This window comes from Diceros bicornis, chromosome 7 (assembly GCF_020826845.1).
Source record: "Diceros bicornis minor isolate mBicDic1 chromosome 7, mDicBic1.mat.cur, whole genome shotgun sequence".
Taxonomy (NCBI): domain Eukaryota; kingdom Metazoa; phylum Chordata; class Mammalia; order Perissodactyla; family Rhinocerotidae; genus Diceros; species Diceros bicornis.
Window position 1 is genome coordinate 57,026,962 of NC_080746.1, and position 27,852 is coordinate 57,054,813.

Here is a 27,852-nt window from a genome sequence, read left to right on the forward strand (position 1 = left end):
GACCTACAAATATTTTAAATACTTAAACAGCAGTTCTCTTTTAGGAATCTTAAATATATTTTTGCAAGATGTATATACTATTATGTTCATTGCAGCATTGTTTATAATAGTGAATAATAGTCACAATGTAAAATTCCATCAGTAAGGACTATATTTGCTTCTATCTCCAAATCTTTTATAACAGGAATGTATGTATGTATTTGTGTAATTAAGATAGAAATAATAGGCTTTGAGGGGCATGCCCCGTGGCTTAGCGGTTAAGTGTGGGCGCTCCCCTACTGGCGGCCTGGGTTCGGATCCCGGGTGTGCACCGACACACCGCTTGTCTGGCCATGCTGAGGCGGCATCCCACATTCAGCAACTAGAAGGATGTGCAACTATGACATACAACTATCTACTGGGGCTTTGGGGAGAAAAAGGGGAAAAAAAAAAAAAGAAACAATAGGCTTTGAGATGGGGAGATTCTAGCAGAGAGCAAGAGGAATGACTTCCAAACCAGCTAAGTGAGGGAAGCAGTTTCTGAGGACTCTGGCTCTAACAAGGAGCTAACACTGGGTGGGTCACAGAATGTATGTGGGCAAAGAGGGCTCTATGACCACCCAAGCCTGTTTCCTCAAGTACAGGGGATAATTCCTATTTAGTAGGCATACTAAGAGAATTAAATGTGAGATATAAGTAACTAATAATAAAAATTGTTAGCATTTATTGAACTATTATAACATTTATGGAGCATTTAACCCAGGCTGGTTCCAGAGTCTGTGCTCTCAATCCCTATGATATGCTGCTTTCAAATCCCACTATGCCACTTACTAGCTATGTGTTTTGGGGCAAATTACTTAGTCTCTCAGGATCTGTTTTTTCTTCTGTAAAAAAGTAGTTATACGGGGCCGGCCCAGTGGTACAGTGGTTAAGTGTGTACGCTCCACTTCAGCGGCCCAGGGTTCACGGGTTCAGATCCCGGGTGCGCACTGGCACGCTGCTTGTTAAGCCATGCTGTGGCAGTGTCTCATATAAAGTAGAGGAAGATGGGCACAGATGTTAGCCCAGGGCCAATCTTCCTCAGAAAAAAAGAGGAGGATTGGCATTGGATGTTAGCTCAAGGCTGACCTTCCACACATACACACACACACACACAAAAAAATGTAGTTATAACACCTTCCTCAAAACTAGTAAAGGTAGACTTTCCTCATAGGGTTGTTGAAAGAATGAGTTAATATTGGTAAAGCGCTTAGAAACAGTGTCCAGCACATAGTAAGCATTCACTAAATGTTAGCTATTATCGCCATTATTGTGTGCTAGTCACTGTCCTGAGTTACATGATCTCATCTAAGCCTCATAACACTCCATTAACTCCCTTTACAGAGGAGAAAATAAAGGTCAGATTCGGGATCAGACTCCCAAGTGTGTCTTGTTCTAAACCCTATGCTGTTCTTTGTTCTGTGCCCTCTCACAAGCATTCAGTGCCTAGTACAGTGCTTAACACAAAGTAAGTAATCATATTTACTACGTAAATATTACTTTGCTTTTTTTTATTTAGTGCTTTACAGAAAGGAAATTAACCAGTGCAAGTTGCCCACAGTGTTCTAGATTGGTATGGTTTTCTTTGTCTCTCAGTTCTGCAGCCCACAGCAATGGAGCTGGAGTTTAAGGTGGTCCACGCCTGTCCCTATACAAGCTACACCCACCTCTGCAGAAAGGCTTCAGCCAGGGATGAGTGGAGAGACCTCTTGGCTGGGTGCCCCCCTTGGCTGGGCCTAGGGCAGACTCATGATTTGGCACTTCCCTGCAAGGTCCTTGGCTGGGGACTTGGCCTGTGCTCAGTACAAAGGTGCACTGTAATGTGTTTTACTAGATGAGTAATAAGATACTCCTCCCATTCCCTCCCTCAGGTAAAGCTGCCAGAGTAAGTCCCGGGCTGCTGACTTTACAAACCCAAAGAGAACTGGAGCATGTCTAGGTTGAAACCTTATACTTTCCTGCTGTATGGAATGCTAGGGCTCCCTGCTCTGCTCCACCAGGGACTTAAGACAGGCAGAGGAAGTGGGAGGGATTCTTTCCTTCTCTAGCAGCTATCTTCTGCATTCTTCAGAGCCTGGGCATCTCTCAGAGCCTGGGTATCTTGTCTAACTGGTGAGCTGATTCCCTAAACTTGAAATGTCTGAGAATAAAAGTTATTCCAAGGGGATTATAAAAACTAAATAAATCATTTCAGATTCTCCAGGGAGATCAGACATTTGAAGACAAAAACGACACAGAGATCAAAGTACAGATTAAACAAGCACAAGACACGTTGGCCACCTCTGTCTGCAGTGCCTTTCCAGCAGGTCTAGTTCTAGACATGCCCAATGCATGCTCAGCTTTCCTTCCTTAAGTACACTTTACATCCTAGAAACAGTGGGGATCAGGGGTCTCCAAGCATTGCTACAGTGTCTGAATGACCAAAATACCCAGATTCCATTTCTTTCTCTGTGATTAAAACATACTCTTTTAGGGCCGGCCCCATGGCTTAGCGGTTAAGTGCGTGCGCTCCGCTGCTGGCGGCCCGGGTTCAGATCCCGGGCGCGCACCGACGCGCCGCTTCTCCAGCCATGCTGAGGCCGCGTCCCACATGCAGCAACTAGAAGGATGTGCAACTATGACATACAACTATCTACTGGGGCTTTGGGGGGAAAAAATAAATAAAAATAAAATTAAAAAAAAAAATACTCTTTCAGAATCCACAGCTGGCAATTTCCAGGCTCCGTGGCAGAGGAACAGGGCATCCTTAACCAGAGGAAAGGGACTAACACATGAAGCCGAGGATCTACTGGCCCTAACTAGGAAAACTGCCCATTTGACCCAGGCATTCGGTCCTTCTTGAAAGTTACTGATCTACATAAAATCCATTTCTGAAAATCTCAGTAATGTACACGGAGCCAAGAATTGAGTGACCTGGAGCTATCCCTGGCTGGCACTGGATAACTAGGTGACCTTGGACAAGTCTCTTTCCCTCCTGGGCCAGTTAACTTATCTGTAAAATGAAGACCAAACAGATTATCCCAAAGGATATGTACCGATAGAGCCAAAACTAGAACCCAGCTATTCTGATTCCTAATCCGTTGGCCTTCCCTCTCTTCTTTCCTGCCTATCCCTCGTGTTTTTACAGCAGTACTAGGCGTAGTTTAACCCTAACTGGGGTATTGAAAACTAAAAGTATGCTGGAGGGATGAACTACTGATACCTACAACAAAATGGATGAAACGTTAATGAATGAAGTCAGACACAAAAGGTACATACTGTATACTTATATATAGTACTAGATAAGCAAAACTAATCTATGGCAATAGAAATTAGTGATTGCTTCTGGGGAAGTATGTGAAAGAATGTAAGGGAACTTTCTAGGGTGATGGAAATGTTCTTTATCTTGATAGAAGTGTAGGTTTCAAGGTGACTGCATTTTCAAAACTGATCAAATATACACTTAAGATCTGTGTTTCACTATATATAAATGATACCTCAATGAAAAAAGTCTTTTTAAAAAGTATGCCGAAGAAGTTTAGATGGGAAAAGAACATTTACTGAGCACTTGCTAGCCCATTTTATATTATCTCCATCTCAAACGTCCAAAAAAAGATTATCTCCACTTTATAGCTCAGAAAACTGAGGTTTAATGAGGTTAAAATAAATCATCTGAGGCCTCAAAACTAATAATGTAGAAACTAGGAATGGGCCAGGTTTGTCTGCTTCTTTTCTTTATAATAGGTTGTGTCAGGGAGAGAGGGGAAGCTATTTTCAATCTAGAGCCAGGAGACTTGCATTCCATTTGATTTCACTGCCATGTGATCCTAGGGAAATCCATTTCCCTCTGGGCCTCACTCTGGAGAGTCAAATGAAGCTCATAATTGTTTTGTAACTCTGAGGTTCTGGCAATCAGAATATCTCCCGTCCCCCTTACCAGGATAAGGCATGTACAAATTTCCATTTGTCTCAAGGCAGAATAATCATGAGCAACAAAAGTCCTTTGACTCTGGTGAGAGGATAAATCATCAACTAGGTCAGTGACACAAGAGCGCCAAGGTGACAGAACCCAGCTGCCTCTTGTTTAGAGATAAGCCTGACTCATCCCTCAGTGATGTAATGGAAAGGGATGGACTGGGAACCAAGAGATGTGAATCCTGCTCCCAGCTCTGCCAACAAGGTGTCCCGTGACCTTGAGTAAAGCACCGCCCTTCCTGGGCCACTAACCTGCACTTGCTAAAAGAGAGGGTTAGGCCGGCTGGGTCCGAAATCCTTCAGCTCCAATAGCTTGTCAATTTGTGAAATCCTGCGTCCTGTTTTCACAAATTGCGGTATTCCAGGTTCCTAAACGGAGTCCACGTGACATTGCCCATTGCCCACGTGATATGGGGGTGTGTGTGTGTGTGTGTGTGTGTGTACATACATGTGTTTACTCACCTTTTTATCTTCATGTCACTACACATCCCCCAACTTTACACTCATCCATTAGCTGCTGCCCTTTTATCTTCCCTAAGGGAGACTCAGCAATGAGCAATTCTATAACCAAAATATCAATCCTCACCTGGAAAATTCTGCCCACGCTCCCAGTGGGGTTCACTTGGAAGTCTTGGCCTGCTGAGCCTTCAATTTGAATTCAGAGAAGCATTTTAATTGAGGACACTTGCTATCTTGACAGCCCTCAGTGTTACACCTTGGGAGGAAATCTGAGTTTCCTCTTGTTGCCTTTGGAGACCAAGGCAAAGAAACCGAAATAACTTCTGGACTGAAACTGATGAGTTTCAGAAAAGTACTTGCAATGTTAAGAATGCTCAAAGCTCCCACAGACCTTTATGTAGGGGTATCCCAGAGAAGCAGTGGAGTATAGGGGAGAGTGCTCTGCCACTTATTAGCTGTGTGACCCTAGGAAGTCACTTCACCTCTCCAAACCTCAGTTTCTTCATCTGTAAAATTGGGATAATACCATCAACCTCAAGGATAGTCTGTATAAAGTACATAGCATAATAAGGACTCAGTAAATGTGAGATACACTCACACACACTCAGATACTCACAGGCACTCACACACACATTTTCACACACAGAGATATCCATCCACATGCACACTCATATACACACCATAGAAAACTGGTGTGAGGATGAGCTAATGTAGTACCTAGCACAGGGTCTAGCTCAATAAATGACAGCTATTATGTCCAGAAGTATGAATGCACTAATGCTCAGAAAAGGAAAAACATTAGAGGTCACTTAGACTAGTGGTTCTCAAAGAGATAACCCTGGCCCAGTAACACCAGCATCACTTGGGAACTTGTAAGAAATGGAAATTCTAGGCCCTCACTCAAGATCTAGGAAATCTGGGGGTGGAGTCTAGCAATTTGTGTTTTCAAAAGCTCTCCAGGTGGATCCTGATGCATGCTTAAGTTTGACAACCAATGACTTAGATCAGGGTTTGACAAACTGGTTTTCTAAAGGACCTCATAATAACTGGTTTAGCTTTACAGTCTCTATCACAACGGCTCAACTCTGCCATTGTAGCATGAGAGCAGCCATGGACAATACATAAATGAATGAGCATGGCTCTATTCCAATAAACCTTTATTTACAAAAATAGGCAATGGAGTTTTGGAACTAGATAGAGGTGGAGGTTGCACAACATTGTGAATGTATTAAATACCACTGAATTGTTCACTTTAAAAAGGCTAATTTTGTGGTTAATTTTATGTGAATTTCATCTCAATAAATTACTTCTTAAAAAACAAACAGGCAGTTGGTGGGATTTGGCTCACAGGTAGTAGTTTTCGGACCCCTGACCAAGGTCAACCTTTAATTCTTTGCTTAAACTCATTCCAGGCAACCGTAATTAGCAGGTATGTAACATCGACCTGAATACTTATGACAAGTCACTCACTACCTCACAAAGCAGTTTTTTTCACTTATGGACAGACTCTGATTCTATCTGGAGACTTTTTTCATATTCAAAGCCAAAATCTCCCTCCCTATGCCTTCTACCCACTGGGAGTTTACTCCTGTTATGATCCTCTGCTTCACTAAAGGACTCCATGCCAGACTGCTTTAAAGGATGAGTTCACTCTAACTGGAGAAACACCGAAGGGGAGCATGCTTCTGTGCTAAAGCACGAGGCAAAGAGAAAACAGAATCCCTTAAAGATGGTCCCCAGGATGGACCAACTTCTCACATACACACACACACGCATCAGCAGCAGATTTTTATTAGATGGGGGATACCTAGGGTTGGCTCAAAGGAAAGTGGTGACAATTGGCAAGCACTCCTCCACAGAGGAGAGGAGGCATTCCTGGCTGTGGCGATGGGTACTTATCATATCTAAGGGTGAGGGGCTGCTGCTTAACTTGGACCACCCAGGAAGCTCTTCCCCTTGGCACTCAATGTCACCAGTGCTGGCATGAAAGGGTCTGCAATGAGCTAGTTCAACTTGGCTAACAGTTCTTCCAGTTCTGGCCGAGCTTTGAACCTTCCCTTGAAGTCCTCTTCAGTGTGCTGGAGAGAAGAAAAAGAAAATAAGGGGGAATTACTGCAGCACTTTCTTACTCATATATGCACAGCATCAAAAAACGATCTGTTGGAGAAAACTGGACTGTGGTTACCAGGGGCAGTGGGGGTGGGGGGTGGGCACAAGGGGTGAAGGGAGTCATATATATGGTGATGGACAAACAAAAATGTACAACCCAAAATTTCACAATGTTAGAAACCATTAAAACGTCAATAAAAAAAATAAAAAATAAATTAAAAAAAAAAAAAAAAGGATCTGTCGGCCAGCTCTGTAGATAATGATTCATATTCAACTAGCTTTTATTGAGTATCTACTATGTACCAGACTTGTTTTAGGTACCAGGGATTCAAAGTGGAATTGGACTTCCTCCCTGCCTTAAATGAACTTATAGTCTAGTGAGAGAAGACAGACATATAAAGAACTAATGTCAAAATGCTATAAGTATCACAATAGAAGCACTTAAAAAAGAGACAGAGAATGCCAAAATTCTCCATTTACAATAGGAAAAAACAGACATGGGGACTGGAATATTTCACATTAGCATGACCAGCACATTTTCTCCCTATGTACAGATCTATGAAACCCAAATAACATGAAGCTTAACAAGCATGGACAGAACAAGGGGAGCTAGCTGGCTGAAGCAAACGGCATCAGTCAAAGATGACCTGATGTGTCTGTGTCATAATAAGGATCATCTTGGCAACTGGACCCAAGTACTCACGATTTAGGCTAAGGTTCCTAATGTATTCCAAGTTTTCCACACCAAACTTCCTTCTGACTGGCATTCTTTACTGAATATATTCAGTCAGGCTACAGTCAAGCTTTGAAGATCCAGGGACTTTCTCTCTAAAGTACATTTCCCTATTTGTGTTCTGATTAATTATACTGTATGTGATCTTAAATCACGTTCTTTCTACTACCTGCCTGAGGGGAGGGAATTTGGGGGTAAATGGGCTCCTCCCTAACATCAGGATGCTGTGATGGAGTCCAGCTCCTGTGGTCCATAAAGCATCATCCCTGATGCGCTGGAAGAGCCAGAATAACGATCACGGTAATATAGCCTGCACACTTTTCCTGATTATTATCTGGGCTAAATTATCCACATTTCTCTGTTTCTAACGCCAGGCAGTCTAGATGCGCTTTTCCATATTTTGAGCACAGGTGGCCCATCAGGGGTGCTTCTTAAACTAGCACCTACCTCTTTCACTGACAATTTGACTCCTTCAGGAAGATTGCTTTGGATTATTTCCAAGAAAATCTCTGCAAACGTAGCACTCAAACCGCTGATCTGCAAAAGGAAAGTAGAAGCTCTAAGAGAGGCACGGAAAGCTGAGGGATTGAGCAGACATGGCATGGGCTCGAATGTCAGCTCCAGCAGAGCTAGAGGATCATACCCACCAAGGAGTGGAGGACTAACACCCAGAGCTAGTTTCATAGCCCAGTCTCTACAGGATTTCTCTTGCTATCTGCCAAGGTGTCTGCTTGCTGAGATGGTCATGGCCAATATCTGCTCCTGTAGACGATGGATGTCATAACTGGACTGAGGTTATCAAGTCCAGGATGACTTTCTGATTCAACTCATGTTTACCCACATAGACCAGGACCTGATTGGTGTCAGACGCTGTGCTGAGAATCCAGAGATGAATCAGATGTGTGGTAGAAGGGCATGCAGGGGGCTGCAGGAACCCACAAGAGAAATACCTACCTAACTTAATCAGGGGAGGTCTTGAAGAAAAACAGGAGTAAAGTGGGAGAATTCAACAGTAGTATGGGGGGTTTTCAAGGCAGAGGAAACAATATTCAGTAAAATGTGGAGACATAGCACAATACTAGAGAATTACAACTAGTTCCATGTGTGGCTGGAATGAATGGGGTGTGAAGAGGAAAAGCAGGAGAGTCATGAATGCTAATCTAAAGAGTTCAAACTTTATCCTATGGGTCTCAGTAGCAAGTTAGATCTGTCATAAGATGTAGCTCACATCAAAGGTCATGTATTGTACAATTCCATTTAAATGAAATGTCTAGAAGAGGTAAAACCATAGAGACAGAAAGTAGATTAGTGGTTGCCAGGAGCTGGGGGAATGGGGAAAGAGGAGTGACTACTAATGCATACAGAGTTTCTTTTTGGGGTGATGAAAATGTTCTAAAATTGATTGTGGCAACAGTTGCATAACTGAATTTTCTAAAACCCATTTAATGCACAATTGTATGGTAAATGTAAAATTGTATTGTATGTGAATAAAACTCTCAATAAAGCTTTTATAAAAAAGGAGAGTGATGTTAAGTGTGAATTTTTAATAACTCTAGGCACCCTAATGTTGATGTGGTTGTCACCCATCTGTCTCTGCAGTAAAAAGACAGAGAACCACTGTTAGAGCTAAAGGGAAGCAGCAAAATGACAGGAAATGGCAGGAAAATGAGATGATCCCATTGATAGGAGGGTAAAGCAGAGTGGATGGATCTGAAAGATTTTTAGGGGTAGAAACTATAGAATTTGGTGAATGAATGGATATCTGAGGACAAAGAAGGGCCAAGCATTAGGCTCAAAGGTGGGGAGGATTATAGAAAAAGAGGAACATCAATCCTTTTACAATATTTTGAATACACTGAGTGTAGGGCATCTGTGGAAGACCCCAGTGGAGAAGTCAAGTAGACAACTAGATATCAGGTTTGAAGCTCAACCAAGAGATCAGGACTCTGGGGGATATATATATCTGGGGATTATCAGTATATAATGATGGTCATTGAGGCCAGGGGAATGAATGAGATTGCACAGAGGAAAGGTATTACATAAGGAGAGATGGAGGGATCAAGAACTGAACCCTGGAGAACATCATCATTCAAAGGGCAGGCAAAAGGAAGAAAAGGGCATGACAAAAGGAGAAAAAATGGACAGAGAGAAAAACCCAGGAGAGGCAAATACATTTCAAGTTTCTCCCAGAGTACCTACCTGAACTACTCGCTCATGGGTTGTAAGAACTGAGTCCAGGTACATTTTGCTGCCTTGGTCCTGCAGCCGCAACACCTCCATGGTTTTGGTGGGCATCGCATAACTGTGGGAAGGAAGAGTCAGCTATTGGGAGGGTTCCCCTAAGCCAGCAGCACCACTTCAATCAGGGTAGTCCCTGAGTACAGCCCCTGCTGCATGTAGTAGCTCCTGGAATCTAGGGCTGTTTATCTGCAGCCAGGGGCAAAGTAACCAGACCCTCCAAAATCTCCTCCAGAAGTCTCTAAACTCCCTGAGGGGACAGACCATGTGTGATGCTTTTTCTGTATCCCCAATCATGCCTAATATCACACTCTGAATAAAACCTGGTGATGAATAAGTATTTGCTGCTACTAAGGAATAGCCAATTCTAAAGAATCAAGCTCATCACTAGGTATGCTTTCAAGGCTAACCTTGGGTATTTCACCTCTTCTGGAGAAATGAGGCAGGAAGCCCACTGGTTCTAGAGCAGCATTTCTCAACCTTAGGACTACTGACATTTTAGACCAGATAATTCTTTGTTGTGGGGGGCTGGCCTATGCATCCCTAACCTCTATAGCCACCAGATGTCAGTAGTACCCCCCAAGTGGTAACAATCAAAATTATCTCCCGACATTGTTAAATGTTCCCAGGTTGAGAACCATTGTTGTAGAGTCTATGCTTACTATAATTGGCTTCAGCAGATCTACATGCCACAATGAAAAGAATCCTGGACTTGGTGTCAAGTCTTGGCCCTGTCACTCATTAGCAATATTTACTTAAGTAAGTCACTTTCCGCTCTGGGCCTCAATTTCTTCATGTATAAAGGGAATTACAATCTAGGCCTATATCAATAGACTATTTTGAGGATCAGGTGTGAAGATAAGATAGGTCTGATGGCTATACAGAAATATGGTATTAGTGTTGTATTCATCTTATCAAAAAGTTCACCAAACTAAAGATAAATGAAAAAATAATAACAATAGTAGGATTGCTGAATTTTCATGCCATACACAGCTTCATCAATTAATGCCAAGGAACACGGCCCTCTACAGATGGAACTCTACAAAAGGAAGTTTGGTGTAATGGAAAATGGAACAGAGACACGATAGTCAGTCCTGGATTTAAATGTTGGCTCTGCCAGTTATTGCCTATTTGATGTTGGACAAATTAATCCAGCTCTCTGAGTCTGTTTCTTCAGCTATAAAATGAGGATAATAATATCTAGTTCATAAGGTTATTGCAATGGTTAAATGAGATTACATAAGTAATTTGCCTGGCATACTATGCCTACAAATGCCAGTTCCCTTGCCCTTGTAAACAGCGAGTAAATGCTAGGTATTGCAAACTCTTCCAGGTGGCCTCCCTAAATAACAACTCTTTCCACTTTTCAGCACAATCTCTGATCTCTTCTTTGAATTCAAATTTGGTAATAACTTCCCCATATAAAAAAAATTGGGACACATTCATAGACTTGTTATAGAAGATCAAATAAAATAACTAAGGGGGCCAGCCCGGTGATGTAGCGGTTAAGTGCACGCACTCTGCTTCAGCGGCCCAGGGTCCGCAGGTTCAGATCCCAGGCGCACACCGATGCACCGCTTGTCAAGCCATGCTGTGGCGGCGTCCCATATAAAGTAGAGCAAGATAGCACGGATGTTAGCCCAGGGTCAATCTTCCTTCGCAAAAAAAGGATGATTGGCATCAAGTGTTAGCTCAGGGCTGATCTTCCTCACACACACACAAAAATAACAACTACGTAAAAGCTTTCAGAAAAGTAAAAAGCACTCTCAAACGCTATTTTTCCTTTTTGACATTCTATAGATAAGACTGACTGACTAAAGTGGGAATTCTCCACCCTGCCACTGAGTATGCATTTTATTCTTCAACACTTACTTCAGCAAGATTTCACTGATTTGTTTATTCATTCATTCAACAAACACTTACTGAGAGCCTGTTCTATCCTAAGCAGTATGGTGGGCACTATGCGGTCTAGGCTTTCAAGGAGCTCACTAGCAGTGTTTTGGAGAGACAGGTAAGTACACAAACATCTGTACTACAGTAAGACAAAGGCAATAATAGGTATGTACCAAATATTTTAGGGACAAGAGGGAGAGAAGGGGTTCATCAGGAAAGGCTTCATCGGTGAGGTAGTGCTTTATCAAGATGTAAAGAATGAACATAGGTGTTTGCCTGGAGGGCATTCCAGAAAAGGGCATTCTACAAAGGCAAGGAGTCATGAGAGGCCCTCAAAGAGAACCCACAGAAAAACCAGACATAGTTTGATAAAGAAATACTGAGAACGCTTGTCATATCAAAGTAGACTAGGCCTTTGAGTAGTAAGAGTATAGGTGATTTTTCTTCAGTATCTACACTGTTCTGCACTTTCCAAATTTTCTACAATAAACACTACTTGGATGATCAGATAGTACAAACAGAAGGGAAGAAATTAAATAAATGAATTTCAAGCGTCAACCTAACAGCCCAAATAGTGCTTCCTTTGGGGACTACTGCCTGGGATGGGACACAAGGGAGCCTGCTGGGGTGCTAGGAAACTTAGAGACTGTGGACTCTACTACGTATAAGTTATACCTTCATTTAAAAAAGTATAAGTGGATTTAAAAAAAAAAAAAAAAAGGAAAGAGTAGCCTTACAGAGAATGATGCTGAGTGATGCTTTTATTCTCCACAGAGCACAGGGGCTGGGTCAGCTTCAGGCTTGGAAGCTGCTCCCAGAAGAATAAGATTTCCATCTCTCCAGACAGCTGCTCAGCAAAGGATGCAGGCAAATTAAGGCACCCGTAGGAGAGGCGTCTTGTTCTCCTCTCCCGGGTGAGCTGCAGCTGCAGCAATGCAGACCATTTATAGAACAAAAGCTAGCATGCGGCTCCCCTGCCCGATTCCATCCCAAGGTCAAAGCACTACCCCCACTCCCACAGGAAAAATGGATCAAGATGAAATGACAATCAGAAGAAAAGAAAATCATTTCATCTCTGAAAAGCTGGGCAGTGAGAATGCCTAATATGATGGTCTGAAAACCTCAATCAATGCAGAGAAGTGAGTTGCTGAAAACGAACATCTCTTTATGCCCTGCGCTATTTGGAGCAAAGAACCAAGAAAGAGGCAAAAAGCAGCACATTATTCATTGTTATTCTAGGAATCATGTCCATGCCTATTGGAACTCAAGTCAATAAATATTCATTCAGTGCCTACTATGTGTCTTAGGGTTAGACTGCTGATGAAAACAGAAACAGTCCTTGCCTTACAGATCTTATTTTTTTGTGTGTGTGAGGAAGATCAGCCCTGAGCTAACATCCATGCCAATCCTCCTCTTTTTGCTGAGGAAGACTGGCCCTGAGCTAACATCTATTGCCAATCCTCCTCCTTTTTTTTCCCTTTTTCTCCCCAAAGCCCCAGTAGATAGTTGTATGTCATAGCTGCATATTCTTCTAGTTGCTGTATGTGGGACGCCACCTCAGCATGGCTGGACAAGCGGTGTGTCAGTGCACGCCCGGGATCCGAACCCAGGCCGCCAGTAGCGGAGTGCGCGCACTTAACCGCTAAGCCACGGGGCCGGCCCCTGCCTTACAGATCTCAGAGTCTAATAAAGATGACCAATAATAGTCAAGTAATTAAAAGGCTAAGGAATGAGTGTTATGAAAGGGAAGTTATATACGCTTTACTTCTCCTAAATATATAACATAAGGACCTAATTTAATGAGGTTCTCTGAAGAAGTGACATTCAAGATGAAGCCTAAGAAACATGTAGGGGTTAGTTAGGTGAAAGGGAAAGACTATTTTAAGCCTTAATGAGCATATGCAAGGGTCCTGAGGTGGGAAGGGACAAAAACAAATCCAGTGTAATTGGAGGCAGAGGGAGAGGGAGAGAGAAGTGTGAATTAAGACAAGAGAGGTAAGCCCAGGCCATGGAGCACCTAGCAAGACACATGAGGAACTTTTATTTTGATCCTAAAGGAACAGGAAGCCATGGAAGGAATTTAATCATGGGAATGACATGATCATATTCCCATTCTAGAAAGATCACACTAAAAGTTGTGTGGAGAACCAGTTAGAGGGAAATAAAAATTTGGGGGAAAAAAGTGGGTTCAAATCCAGATAGGATAGGCAAGCTTCTTTTATACTAACAATAACAAAAATTAATTATAGTAATAGCAGCCAAGAGTTTCTGGGCATAGTTCTAAGCTCTTTAACTATATTAACTCCCTTAATTTTCACTAGAGCGTTTTTAGGTAGGTACTTTTATTAACCCCACTTTACAGATGAGGAAACCAAGACAGAGAGGTTAAGTAAACCGCCCGATGTGACACAATAAGAAGGCAGCAGAGTAAGAATAAAACTCAGGCAGTCTGCCTCCAGAGTCGATGCTTTGATCCACCAGGTGCAAGGTGCTTGTTTGAATTAAGTAAAATAATATACAAAAAAAGTACTCAACAGAGTGGCTGGCTGACAGTAGGCACTCAACAAATGTTCCTGTCTTCCTGCCTTCACTCAAATGCAGCCAGAGCTTTCCACAGCAAGGTTTTATAATTTTATTTATTTATTTTTTCCCCCAAAGCCCAAGTAGATAGTTGCATGTCATAGCTGCACATCCTTCTAGTCGCTGTATGTGGGACGCGGCCTCAGCATGGCCGGAGAAGCGGTGCGTTGGTGCACGCCCAGGATCCGAACCTTGGCCGCCAGCAGCAGAGCGCACGCGCTTAACCACTAAGCCACGGGGCCAGCCCAACACAGCAAGGTTTTAAAAACAGAATCTTTTAAAAAGTCCTTCTGAAAATTTAAAACACTATTCCAGGGAGATGATCTACTGTAGATATGATAACATTCTGTAAAAAAACATTTAATGCCTCTTTGTCACCACAACCTCTGAGAAGCTACCCCTAATCCCTGCCAGCTGAAAAAAATCTCTTCATTAATTATTAATAACAATAATATTATTTACAGAGTGTTGACAATGTGCTGGTCTCTCTGCTAAGTGCTATCATATATTATCTTTTTTAATTTTCAGACCTCAAAGAAATAGGAAAATTATCATCCCATTATATAGATGAGGAAACTGAGGTCCAAAATCCCTCAAGGTCATATTGCTAACTGGGAGAACTAGAATGTGAGTGCAGGCAGTGTGATTCCAGAGCTTGGATGCTTAACCACTTGTTACTCAAAGTGTGGTCTATAGACAAGCTGCTGGTGAGCAGACTGTGATCAGTCAGGACAAGGTAAGAAGCGTGCAACTAAACTAAAACTAAAAAAACTGACTAAAAAGTCTAGTTTAGTCACTAAACTAAAAAAAGTGACTAAAAGTCACTAAACACACTTTAATTCAGTCAGCATTTTTTTTTTCAACATCAAGACTTTCTTGATGAAGGAAGCAAAGTAGTAATGTGCATTTTGGCATAAGCTCCTGATATCTTTGTGAAGTAGTACTTTGAGAAGCATCACTCTAAATGATTATGCTACTCTGCCTCCTTGAAGTGACACTGCACTTTATCTTTCACTGACCACCTTCCACATTACGTTATAACATCTCTGTGTGTGCATATGTGCGCACACACACGCACACACACTGCGTGTATACACACACACACACTCCCTGAAATCAGCGACATTCACCTTTGTATCCTCCAGTCAGAGTGTCTAGTACAATGCCTACTACATAGCTAGAAGAGGCTCAATCAATAGTTTTTTAATTAATTAATTAAAGCACTTTCATTAAACTTTAGGAAATGTACACCATACAACTGGGTTGTGTAGTCATATTCAAGAACCTGTCATTCTGTCAACAACAGCACCTTGTGCTAGGTGCTGAAGAAATAAAGCACACAGTCTCTGTCTAGCCAGGGGGAGGGAAGCTGACACATGAACAGATCATTACAGCCCCGAGCATTAAGTGACATGATAGAGCTGCGTGTCAAGCGCTGAAAGAGCAACCAACTCTCTGGGGCATCAGAAAAAGAGAAAGCACGTCTTCAGGCCTGAAACAATTGAAGTACTATCGGCTGAGAGAGCTACAGTTACAGCTTATCATCCAATCTTCTAAAGAGCACATTTGGCACAGTTACACTCTAAGTTATAAAGGTTTAAAAGTTCAAATTTGGCTTAAGGACTTAAAATAAGACCCTATATAATGAAAAACACTGGAGTCAGGCAGAACTGGGTTAAATCCAGGCAACTCACTGCTTCTGTGATTCTTGGCCTTTGGGAGCTTTGGCTTCCTCGCTTGTAAAATGGGAATATACTAACATCTAGTGAGTAGGAAAGGATAATTTTTGCCATATCCACATACTGTGCCATGTGTTACCTTGCCACAATGGCAAACCGCACAAACTATTATTTATTTTATATTTTTCTTTAAATCAACTCACTTTACAACATTTATTTTAAAAAGAAACTTGAGATGTGGAAGAATTGAAACTCATTGCTGGTGAGAAAGCAAATGGTACAGCCACTTTGGAAAACAGTTTGGCAGTTGTTTATAAATTTAAACATACACTACACTTACCATCTGACCCAGCAATCACACTCCTAAAGAAATGAAAACACGTTCTCACAAAAACCTGTACATATTTATAGCAGCTTCATTCATAACTGCCCAAAACTGGAAACAACACAAATGTCCTTCAAATGGATAAACAAACTGTGGTACATCCATTCAGTGAAAGGCTACTCAACAACAAAAAGGAACAAACTACTTGATACAGGCAACAACATGGATGAATCTCAAATACGTTATCTTAAATGAAAGAAGCCAGACTCAAAAGGAAAAATACTGTATTATTCCATTCATATGACATTCTGGAAAAGACAAAACTATAGGGAGAGAAAATAGATCAGGAGTTGCAAGGGACTAGGGGTGGGGGGAGCGAATGACTACAAAAGCAGGAGGTGATTTCTTGGGATGATGAAAATGTTCTATATCTTGATTATTATGGTATTTACTGCGTGCATTTGTCAAAACTCACAGAAACTGTTCGCTAAAAGGATGAATTTTACTGAATATAAATTATACTTCAATAAGCCTGATTTTATATCACTACTGTAAATGGAAAACCAGTATTAGCTGGCATAAATAGAAGGTAAGTTAAAAATAAATACAATGAAAACAAAACAATGTTATAAAATTCCAGCCACATGCTAGTGCTTGCCAAAGACTGAGCCTGAGGTCCCCTCTCTTGTTATGAAGATTAGGAAGTGCTAGAGTGGTGTTAAAGACATACCAGCACCATACTAAGAATTTCTCCTTGACATAATTAGGTTGAATGAGAATTAAAAAGGGAAGAAATTTCTCACCATGTTATTTAAGGCAAACCACAGGGCATCCCACACTTTCTGAAATACTGAGATAAGATATGTAAAGTGCCTGGCCTGGAGTAGGTAGTCAGTCAATGTTAGTTCTCCTCCCCTACAGTTTTCCAACAAATCCAAAGAGTAAATGAAAAGCAGAGCAGGCAAACAATACCCAAATAAAGGGGGAGACATACCATGTTAAGGGGTCAGAGGATTCAAAATAGATAAGATGTCAATTCTCCTCAAATTAATATACAGATTCAACACAATCCCAACAAAATTCCATCAGATTCCTTTCTGTAAAAATCAATAAGCTAATTCTAAAATTTTTGTAGAAAACCAAAGGACCTAGGGCCCGGCCCGGTGGTGCAAGTGGTTGAGTGCCGCACTCCACTGCGGTGGCCCAGGGTTCGCCAGTTCAGATCCCGGGTACGCACCGACAGACCGCTTGGAAAGCCATGCTGTGGCGGTATCCCACATAAAGTGGAGGAAGATGGGCACGGATGTTAGCCCAGGGCCAGTCTTCCTCAGCAAAAAGAGGAGGATTGGCAGATGTTAGCACAGGGCTGATCTCCTCACCAAAAAAAAAGAAAAAAGAAAACCAAAGGACCTAGAATAGCCAAAATAATTTTGAAAAAGAAGAACAAAGTTTCAGAAATCAAGCTACAGTAATCAAGATAGTGTGGTACTGGGGCCGGCCCGTGGCTTAGCAGTTAAGTGCACGTGCTCCGCTACTGGCGGCCCAGGTTCGGATCCCGGGTGCGCACCGACGCACCGCTTCTCTGGCCACGCTGAGGCCGCGTCCCACATACAGCAACTAGAAGGATGTGCAACTATGATATACAACTATCTACTGGGGCTTTGGGGAGAAAAGGTGAAAAAAAAGGAGGAGGATTGGCAATAGATGTTAGCTCAGGGCCGGTCTTCCTCAGCAAAAAGAGGAGGATTGGCATGGATGTTAGCTCAGGGCTGATCTTCCTCACACACACACACACACAAAAAAACAAAAAAGATAGTGTGGTATTAGTGTAAGCATAGATGTAGATCAATGTAACAGAATAGAGTCCAGAAATAGACCCACATATCCATGGTTAACTGACTTTCAACAAAGGTGCTAACACAATTCAACGGAGAAAGAAAATCTTTTCAACAAATGGTGCTGGAACAATTGGATATCTATATGTAAAAAAAAAAAAGAACTTCAACACATATCTCACGTCATATACCAAAATAAATCAAAATGGGTCAGAGACCTAAATGTAAAACTTAAAACTATACAACTTCCAGAAGAAAATATAAGAGAAAATGTTTGTGATCTTGTATTGGGCAAAGATTTCTTCGATATGACACCAAAAGCACAAACAATAAAAGAAAAAAAATGATAAATTGAACTTCATCAAACTTAAAAAAACTTCTGCTCTTCAAAAGACACAGATAAGAAGATAAGTCATAGAGTAGGGGAAAATATTTGCAAAACACATACTGAAAAAGAACTGGTATTCAAAAGTAGATAAAGGACTTTCATTACCCAATAATAAGAAAACAACCCATTTTTAAAAATGGAGAAGAGATTTGAATACGTCATCAAAGATGTACAGAAGGCAAATAAGCACATGAAAAGATGGTCAACGTCATTATCAAGGAAATGAAAATTAAACCACTGTGAAATACGACTATATATCTATTAGAATAGCTTTAAAAAAATTGACAATATCAAGTGCTGATCAGGATAAGGAGTTACTAGAACTCTCATACATTGCTGGTGAGAACACAAAATGGTGCAGCCACTTTAGACAACAGTTTGGCCGTTTCTTATAAAGTTAAACACATATTCACCATAAAACCCAACAATCCCAGTCTTAGGTAGTTATCTAAGAAAAAAGATGACATATGACCACACAAAACCTGTAGGAGAATGCGTATGGCAGCATTATTCATAATCACCGATAAGTGGAAACAAACCAAACATACATCAACTGGTGAATGGATAAGCCAATGAAGGTCCGCCATTTAATGGAATACTACTCAGCAATGAACTACTTGGAAAAACATAGATGAATCTTAAATACATTATGCTAAGTGAAAGAGTCCAGACACAAACAACTACATATTGTATGATTCCATTTACATGATGTTCTGGAGAACTTAAAACAATAGAGACAGAAAATCAATTGGTGGTTGCCAGGGAGTTGAGGAGGAAGGGGGAGCAGATTGACCACACCTGGGCACCAGGGAACTTTTTGGGCTAATGGAACTGTTCTATATTTTGATTGTGGCAAACTATACAGTAAAGGGTGAATTTTACTACATGTAAATTATATCTCAAAACCTCATTTAACAACAACAAAGCAGAGCATGCTAGCCACACCAAGAACATCCCATGCAAAGGCATCTTTCATACCTTTCCTCGACTTTAATGGAGAGATGGTTACAGAGGTTGTGAACATACTGGGCATAACTCTCTGCCACCGCCATGTCGTATGCAGTCAGGTGAATGTTTAAAACCCCATATTCATAATCTGTCCCCAGATTGATGGGTCTCACTTCCACTTTTACCCTCTTCTTCTTGGGCTAAACAGAAAACAAAAAGAGAAGGAAAATAAACCAAAGTATTGTACAAGAAATTCTAATCATACTATCTTGATACTAAAAAAAAAATCAATCTTTCAAATGAATTTGTTTACCATTTTTCTCTGAGGTTACCCTACCTACAAGCTACAATTCTCCTGGGAAGGAATGGGCAGCTTCCCTTGCCACTCTGGGCGGTGACATCAGCCAGTGAAAGGAGAGGGAATATTGTTGGCATTACTTTAACATGACTGCATGTGACTGTCTTCTGCCATTGACTAGTTTTGAGACTCACTTCCCATCTCTGGCCCTCAGTTTTTCAATTTTTAAATTGATGGGGATATGCTAGATAACCGATCCTTAACCTAGAAAGCAAAGAGAAATTTCAAGAGATCTGTCAAACCCAAAACTTATATGCAAAATTTTACATGTGTGCACATTTTTCTGAGGAGAAAATCTTAGCTTTCATCAGAATCTTAAAGAAATCAATCACAGGGTAGCTCAGCATTAGTTCTCTTCCAGGCCTCCTAGCTTTGAAATTCTGCAGTCTAATTATTTAGACAGTGTTCCTTTTAAAAACCGAGAGTAGAAAAATTATTTTATTTCTATCTTTCTCTTTCATATAAAATATTGCTTCACTACATATCAACCTGTGTAAGCTGTTGTCAAAAGTTAAAATGAGGCCTGGGAAAATAGATATTTAACACAACATAGATCAAGATCAAGAAAGCTTTTCAACTGGAAATAATCTAACATAAATGCCCATCAAGAGAGGAACGTGTTAAATAAATCATGGCACATCCATTCTATAGTACAATATGCAGCTGTAAGAAAGAATAAGGAACTACTTTATGTACTGATATGGAAAGGTTTTTAAGATAAATTAAGTGATAAAAGCAAACTGTAGAATAATGTGTTCAGGGTATTGCCATATATATAAAAAGGGTGGGTGGGGGAGAATGGATGTGTGTGTGTGAGTTTAATTACATACATATTTATTTGCTTGCATATCCAAAAAATATCTCTGGAAGGATGCACAAAAATACTAATATCATTGGTTGTCTGTAAGGGAACTGAGTGGCTGGGGCATAGGGGTAGGAAGGAGACTTTTTAACTATTTCTTTTCCATATTTTTTGAATTTTTACTAATGTGAATCTTTTATCAATTCAAAGTTAGAACCTTAAAATCTACTATGTTTTGCGTGTGTGTGAGGAAAATCAGCCCTGAGCTAACATCCATGCCAATCCTCCTCCTTTTTTTTTTTGCTGAGGAAGACCGGCTCTGAGCTAACGTCTATTGCCAATCGTCCTTGTTTTTCTCCCCAAAGCCCCAGTAGATAGTTGTATGTCATAGCTGCACATCCTTCTAGTTGCTGTATGTGGGACGCCGCCTCAGCATGGCCAGAGAAGCGGTGCATCGGTGCGCGCCCCAGGTTCCGAACCTGTGTCGCCAGTAGCAGAGCGCACGCACTTAACCACTAAGCCACAGGGCCGGCCCCTCTACTCTGTTTTAAAAAGTTTTTTTACTAAAAATTTTATTACAATATAATATTTATACTGAAAAATGCTTAAATAAGTACACAGCTCAATGACTTTTCAAAGTGAAAATATCTGTATAATCAGTATCCTGAACAAGAAATAGACCACTACCAGCACCCCAAAAGTCTCCTGCCCCCCCAAATTGGTAACCACTACTCTGACTTCTAAAACCATAGGGTTATTTTGCCTGTTTCTGAAATTCATGAAAATGAAATGATACACTATGTTCTCTTCTGTATCTGGCTTCTTTAATTCATTATGTTTACAAGATTCATTATGTATGAGGTGAAACAACAGTTCTTTCCTTCTCATTGCTCTAGTAGTTTATCATATGAATATGCTACAACATTCTGGTTCATTTGTTTTAGCCATTCTGGTCCGTATAAAGCAGAAATGCACTGAAATTTTAACTTGCATTTCCTTTAAGTCTACTGAGCTTGAGCACCTTCCCATATGTCCACTGCCCATTTGAATATTCTCTTTGTAACCTGCCTATTCAAATATTCAAATATTTTGCCCATTTTTTAGATTGAGTTGTCTGCCTTTCTCTTATTGATTTGTAGATGTTCTTTCTATATTCTAGACATGATCCTTTGTTAAATGTACATGGCTGTAAATATCTTCTCCTTCTCTATAGCTTCCCTTTTCACTTTTTAATGGTGCATTTTCATGAATAGAAGTTCTTATTTTTAATGTAGTCTAATTTACTCATTTTTTCTTTTATGGTTATAGTGATTTTTGTGTCCTGTTTGAGAAATCTTTGCCTACCTTAAGATCATGAAGATATTCTCATAGGTAATCTTCTAGCAGTTTGATTATTTTAATGTTTACATATAGATCTACAATCCATCTTTAAGTGATTTTTGTGTACGGTGTAAAATAGGAGTCAAGAGTCATTTTTTCTCACACAATCATCAAAAAAATAAAAAAATGAAAGTAGACCCTTATCTTACACCATACACAAAAATTAACTCCAAATGGATTAAAGACTTGAATGTAAGACCTGAAACTGTGAAACTTCTAGAAGAAAACATAGGCAGTACGCTCTTCGACATCAGTCTTAGCAACATCTTCTCAAACACCACGTCTGACCGGGCAAGAGAAACAATAGAAAAAATAAACAAATGGGACTACATCAAACTAAAAAGCTTCTGCACAGCAAAGGAAACCATCAACAAAACGAAAAGACAACCTAACAATTGGGAGAAGATATTTGCAAACCATACTTCTGATAAGGGCTTAATCTCCAAAATATATAAAGAACTCATGCATCTTACCAACAAAAAAACTATCAACCCAATTAAAAAATGGGCAAAGGACCTGAACAGACATTTCTCCAAAGAAGATATACAGATGGCCAACAGACACATGCAAAGATGTTCAAAATCGTTAACTATCAGGGAAATGCAAATCAAAACTACAATGAGATATCACCTGACGCCCATCAGAATGCCTATAATTAACAAGACAGGAAACAACATGTGTTGGAGAGGATGTGGAGAGAAGGGAACTCTCATACACTGCTGGTGGGAGCGCAAACTGGTGCAGCCACTATGGAAAACAGTATGGAGATTCCTCAAAAAAGCAAGGATAGAACTACCATATCATCCAGCCATCCCACTGCTGGGTATTTATCCAAAGAACTTGAAAACACCAATTTGTAAAGGTACATGCACCCATGTGTTCATTGCAGCGTTATTCACAATAGCCAAGACTTGGAAGCAACCTAAGTGCCCATCAAGGGACGAATGGATAAAGAAGCTGTGGTATAGATACACAATGGAATACTACTCAGCCATAAGAAACGATGAAATCCAGCCATTTGTGACATCATGGATGGACATTGAGGGTATAATGCAAAGTGAAATAAGTCAGAGAGAGAAGGTCAAATACCGCATGATTTCCTTCATTAAGTAGTAGATAATAACAACAATAAACAAACACATAGGGACAGAGATTGGATTGGTGGTTACCAGAGGGGAAGGGGGGAGGGAGGAGGGTGAAAGGGATAATTCGGTACATGTGTGTGGTGATGGGTTGTAATTAGTATTTTGGTGGTGAACATGATGTAATCTATGCAGAAATAGAAGTACAATGATGTACACCTGAAATTTTTACAATGTTATAAACCAATATTACTGCAATAAACAAAAAATTAAAAAAAAAAAAAAAGAACTTCTGTTAATCAAAAGACATCATTAAAAGAGCGAAATGGCAAACCACAAAAAAAAAAAAAAAAAAAGTCATTTTTTCTCACACAATCATCCGGTCCAACTGACCCAGCACCGCTGCATTGCAGTGTCACCTTTGTCATATAATAAGTGTCCATTAGATACATGGATCTGTTTCTGTACTCTTTATCCTGTTCCATTGGGCTGTCTATCCTTGAGTCAATACCACATTGTCCTAATTATTGGAGATTTATAATAAGTCTTGCTATTTGGTAGAAATAGTTTTTTGTTTTTTGTTTTTAAGAAAAAGGGGGAAAAATCTATCTCTGTTTACATGTCTTAAGTCACCCCTATCTAACAGCCAACAGCCTAGTGGTGGTCCCAGCCGAGTTGTTCCTGGCAGAGCACCTAGAATGGTTCTCTCACATCGCTGCTCTCCAGTTCAACCTAAGGGAGCAGGTAAGCAGAGGGAGGACCAAGAAATTGTCCTGTCACAAGGCTAGTAATACTGATGACAGACCAGACCTTACAGGGATGTTCTGAGAACTGAAGAAAACACTGTATATAAAGTGGTTAATACAATCTGTGGAACATATTTAAACACTCAATAAATATTAACTTTTATTACTATTTTCACTCTTATATTGCTCATACATATTCCTCTGCCACAGAGCCTGGCAGAGAGAAAACAAGCAATGAATCACGATTTTAGAATTTTAGAACAGGATGGCATTTAGAGATGATTTTGTCCCAGTTTTTCATCTTTGCAGGGGAAGAATATGAAGCCCAGAGAGATTAAAAATGTCACCTGAGTCACACAGCCAGACAGGACAGATCCTAGGAACTAACACCCAGACCTCCTGATCCCTGTGCAGGGATTTTTCCACAGCAACCTCTGTATTACTAAATTTCTTAACAGTGGTGGCCACCCTAGGGTCCTAGACTTTGCTGTGAGTGAGAATCCAACCTCTGGAGACCAACCATCAAGGTGCAGGGGCTTGGCTCTCTCTTCTTCAGAGCCTACCACACCGGAAGCCAAATGCAGTGATCCAGACTTCTCATCATGACAGCACTGCAGTCAGAGCTGTGAAGAATGCTCAAGCTGGAATGCAATGGGGAGCAGCTGAAATTTTCCAGCAGAGAGGGGAGGAGCTTCTCTGAAGCCTGTAGGAGGCTTTTCTTAACCAGGGAAAATGCCAGGGCTCTTCAAAGGTGTTGCTTTAGGGGAACAAAAAAAGAAAGCTGATTCCAGTATCCCTCTTGGCATCTCACTTGCTTTTCCGTGTTGGCCTAGATCTGTCTGGGCCAATCCACACCATCAGGAGCTCATTGTGATATTATATTTCAGTTCTGAGCCAGGGCACAGCATAGCCAGCAAGAACTTGACTGCAAATAATAATAGACACCAGTTCCTATAATTTTACCTGTACAATCTTTCTCATATCCATCCCCTCCTTTCTATTCGCAATGCCTGAGTTCAGGCCTTCATGACTGCAATGGGGAGCTATTAAAGATATCTGTGCAGGAGATGCACACGGCTAGAGCTGTATTTCAGGAAGGCCACCCTGGCTGCACATGGAGGAGAGCCAGGCAGGAAAGGAAGGGAGGCTAGAAGAAAGGTGGCAGGCAAGATGGACTATTGTCTACCACCAAACTTTGGCACTCTTGTGACGTATCTGACTTCACTCTGGGATGGCCTACGGTGGCCATTCTTAAATCCCTGTAGGATTGCACTATGATGCCCAAAATGGGCCGTGGGATAAATCACTAAACCATTTTTGTACAGAAATGTCCATATTACCCCTATTTTGCAGACCGAAAAATGAGGTCCTCTGAAGGCAGGTTACTTGCCCAAGGAGTCAGATTAGAACCATCGGCTGCTATAGCTGGAAGACATCTTAGAGATAATTTAGTCTCTCCTCTCTTCCCTCCCTAATTTTACATAAGGGGGAAGTTGAGGCCCAGAAAGGAGAAATGACTTGTTTAAGATTACAATAGTAAGAAAATGGCAAAGGTAACCACTTTATGTTTAGCCAGCTGGAAGCTGGGTCTGTGGCCCCAAGCCTAGGCTCTCTCCTCTAGCTTCTGCAAAAGTGATAATATCTGCCTAACTCTATAGGTGGCATTCTCCAGGGTGGGAAAGCTGGGAAGGAATTGTATCATCCTAATCCTCAAATGAAAAGGCTGATAGGCCTGCAACATATTCAGCTTCCAGAAATTCTGGTGATGGAAATTTTAAAAATTTACACCTGGGGACTTGAAAGACAGAAGACCTGGCCCTGACTGGGATGGCAAAGAGGCACAGCCTAGTGCTGCAGAGAGAGCACTAGACCAGGATGGAAGCCAAAGAAAATGCGGATTCAAGTCCTGTCTGCTTAGTCACTACATGACATTGAGTGACCTCTCTAGGTGTCAGTTTCTTCATCTGTAACACCTAAAGTTCTTGTGAAGCTCAAAATAGTGAATTTATATGAAATGGAAATAGCATAGACATTAGATGGATTCTAACCATCCTTGGTTCAAATATTGGCTCTGGAAATTACTAGCCACTTGGGCAAGTCACTTAATCTCTCTAAGTCTTAGATTCCTCAGAGTCTTTAATAACCACAAGATATCTGAGGATTAAATAAAATATACCATTGTAATCCTATAAAATAAAATAATGCTTTTAAAGCCTGACATATAGTAGTTACAGCATTTAGTATATAGCAGTTGCTCAATAAATGGTATCTTTAAAAAAGGTTGAGTAATCTATACAGATAGGACATTATTATTACTATAAACTGTTGGTAAGCATGCTCCTGGTATCCTATTGGTATGTTTTACAGAACGAAGCACTTACTAAACATTTGCTGTGTGTAAAGCGCTGATTCAACCAGTCTAAGGAAAGACACCAAAGAAATAGAAAACACAGTCCCAGCCCTAAAGGAGCTTACAATTCAGAGAGAGAAAAGACACACATGAAAGAACAGATCCTCTCAATTTAATCACAAAGAGCAGCCCAACTCCCATGGCAAGTTCAACACAAGCTACCTTGCTGCACCACGCCAATTAAATCCCTAAGGGGAACCCAAGAGCGACCACCTCAGGTGGGTGCAGCTAAAAAGGCAGTGAGTAGAGTCAGTACTCCCAGGTTTTTAGTATGATACGTAAGGGTAATATAATAGTTATTCACAAATGGTATCTTTAAAAAAGGTTGACCTAGACCTGCCTACTTCTCAGGTCTCATGTCCCCTCATCCCCTACTGTCCACTTGAGACTCCAGGATTAACAAACTGCTAAAAGTTTCCCAACTGCATCTCCTGGATTAATGTCTTCCCACTTTTGCCTGGAATGTTTCCCCTCCCTGCAAAGCACTTGATTCCTCACCCCAGACCCTTAATATGAACAAATCCTACTCATTTTTTAACACTCAGCTCATGCTCTTCCAGGAAGCCTTCTCTGATTCCTCAGGATGAGTTAGGTACTACTCCTGTGTGCTCCCATAGCAACTCCTCGCCCCATATACCACTATCACTTATCACATGTATTCATTATTCAACAAGTATTTTCCGACCACTAGTGATGAGCCAGACCAGGGTTAGCATTAGGGACAGGATAGTAAATAAGACAGCTGTAGTCTCTGCTCACTGAAGCTTGCAATCTATCAGGGAAGCCATATACAGAACAAGTAATTATAGGAGATGCATGTTTTGAGGGAGGAAAAGAGAGTGCTGTGAGACTGTAAAAAGAAGGACTAATGCTATCACCATCATTGTCATCATCACCACCAGTACTTATGGGCTCTACGTTTCAGGAACTGTGCTAAATACTTAAAACTTTCGTATTTAACTTACTCCTCACAATAACATTTAATTTTATTTATTTATTTATTTTCCCCCCAAAGCCCCAGTAGATAGTTGTCTGTCATAGCTGCACATCCTTCTAGTTGCTGTATGTGGGACGCGGCCTCAGCATGGCCGGAGAAGCGGTGCGTTGGTGCGCGCCCGGGATCCGAACCGGGCCGCCAGCAGCGGAGCTCGTGCACTTAACCGCCAGCAGCGGAGCGCGCGCACTTAACCGCTAAGCCACGGGGCCGGCCCCATGATAACGTTTAAATAACATGGTTATTTAGGGCCGGCCCCGTGGCTTAGCGGTTAAGTGCGCGCGCTCCGCTGCTGGCGGCCCAGGCCCGATCCCGGGATCGCACCGACGCACCGCTTCTCTGGCCATGCTGAGGCCGCGTCCCACATACAGCAACTAGAAGGATGTGCAGCTATGACAGACAACTATCTACTGGGGCTTTGGGGGGAAAATAAATAAATAAAATCTTTAAATAACATGGTTATTTAAAGCCAAGGACACTGTGGCTTGGAAAAGTTAAGTAACGTAGCCAAGGACATACAACCAGTAAGCATCAGAGCTGAAGCTTTAACTCAGGTCTGCCTAATTCCAAAACATTTCTCTTAACCTCTGCCTTTCCCATTAAGGAAAGTGGGCAGAGCCTGCCAGTTTCCTCAATGTCTATTCTCTCTTTTTCCTTTAATAACAGAACTGCTGGATTTTAGCTGGCACATGACCATTCATAATAAAAATTACATTTCCCAACCAATCTTGCAGCTAGGTATGGTTATGCGACTAAGTCTAGCCAGTGGGACACGAGCTCATGCACACTGCTTTCCCTTTCCCCTTCCTGCTAGTTGGAATGTGGATATGAAGGCTGAAGCGGGAGCAGCCATCTCAGACTTTGAGATAAGGGTGGCAAGACAAAAAGCTGGGATTATCTATTTATACTTTTATGTGAGAG

The 27,852-nt window shown here is 41.2% G+C and overlaps 1 protein-coding gene across 1 annotated transcript in view; it reads right to left on the minus strand.

Annotated features, from left to right (window-relative positions):
* Window positions 1–6,206: 6,206 nt before the first annotated feature.
* The window catches only part of MRPL48 (mitochondrial ribosomal protein L48), a 55,555-nt gene continuing 33,909 nt past the window's right edge, over window positions 6,207–27,852 (minus strand). Inside the window, exons 5-8 of the mRNA XM_058545638.1 lie at window positions 19,190–19,359; window positions 9,473–9,575; window positions 7,721–7,810; window positions 6,207–6,509 (exon numbers count right to left, since the gene is read on the minus strand). Coding sequence (XP_058401621.1) covers window positions 6,435–6,509; window positions 7,721–7,810; window positions 9,473–9,575; window positions 19,190–19,359 — 438 coding nt within the window. The 3' untranslated portion in view covers window positions 6,207–6,434. The remainder of the gene's footprint in view (window positions 6,510–7,720; window positions 7,811–9,472; window positions 9,576–19,189; window positions 19,360–27,852) is intronic.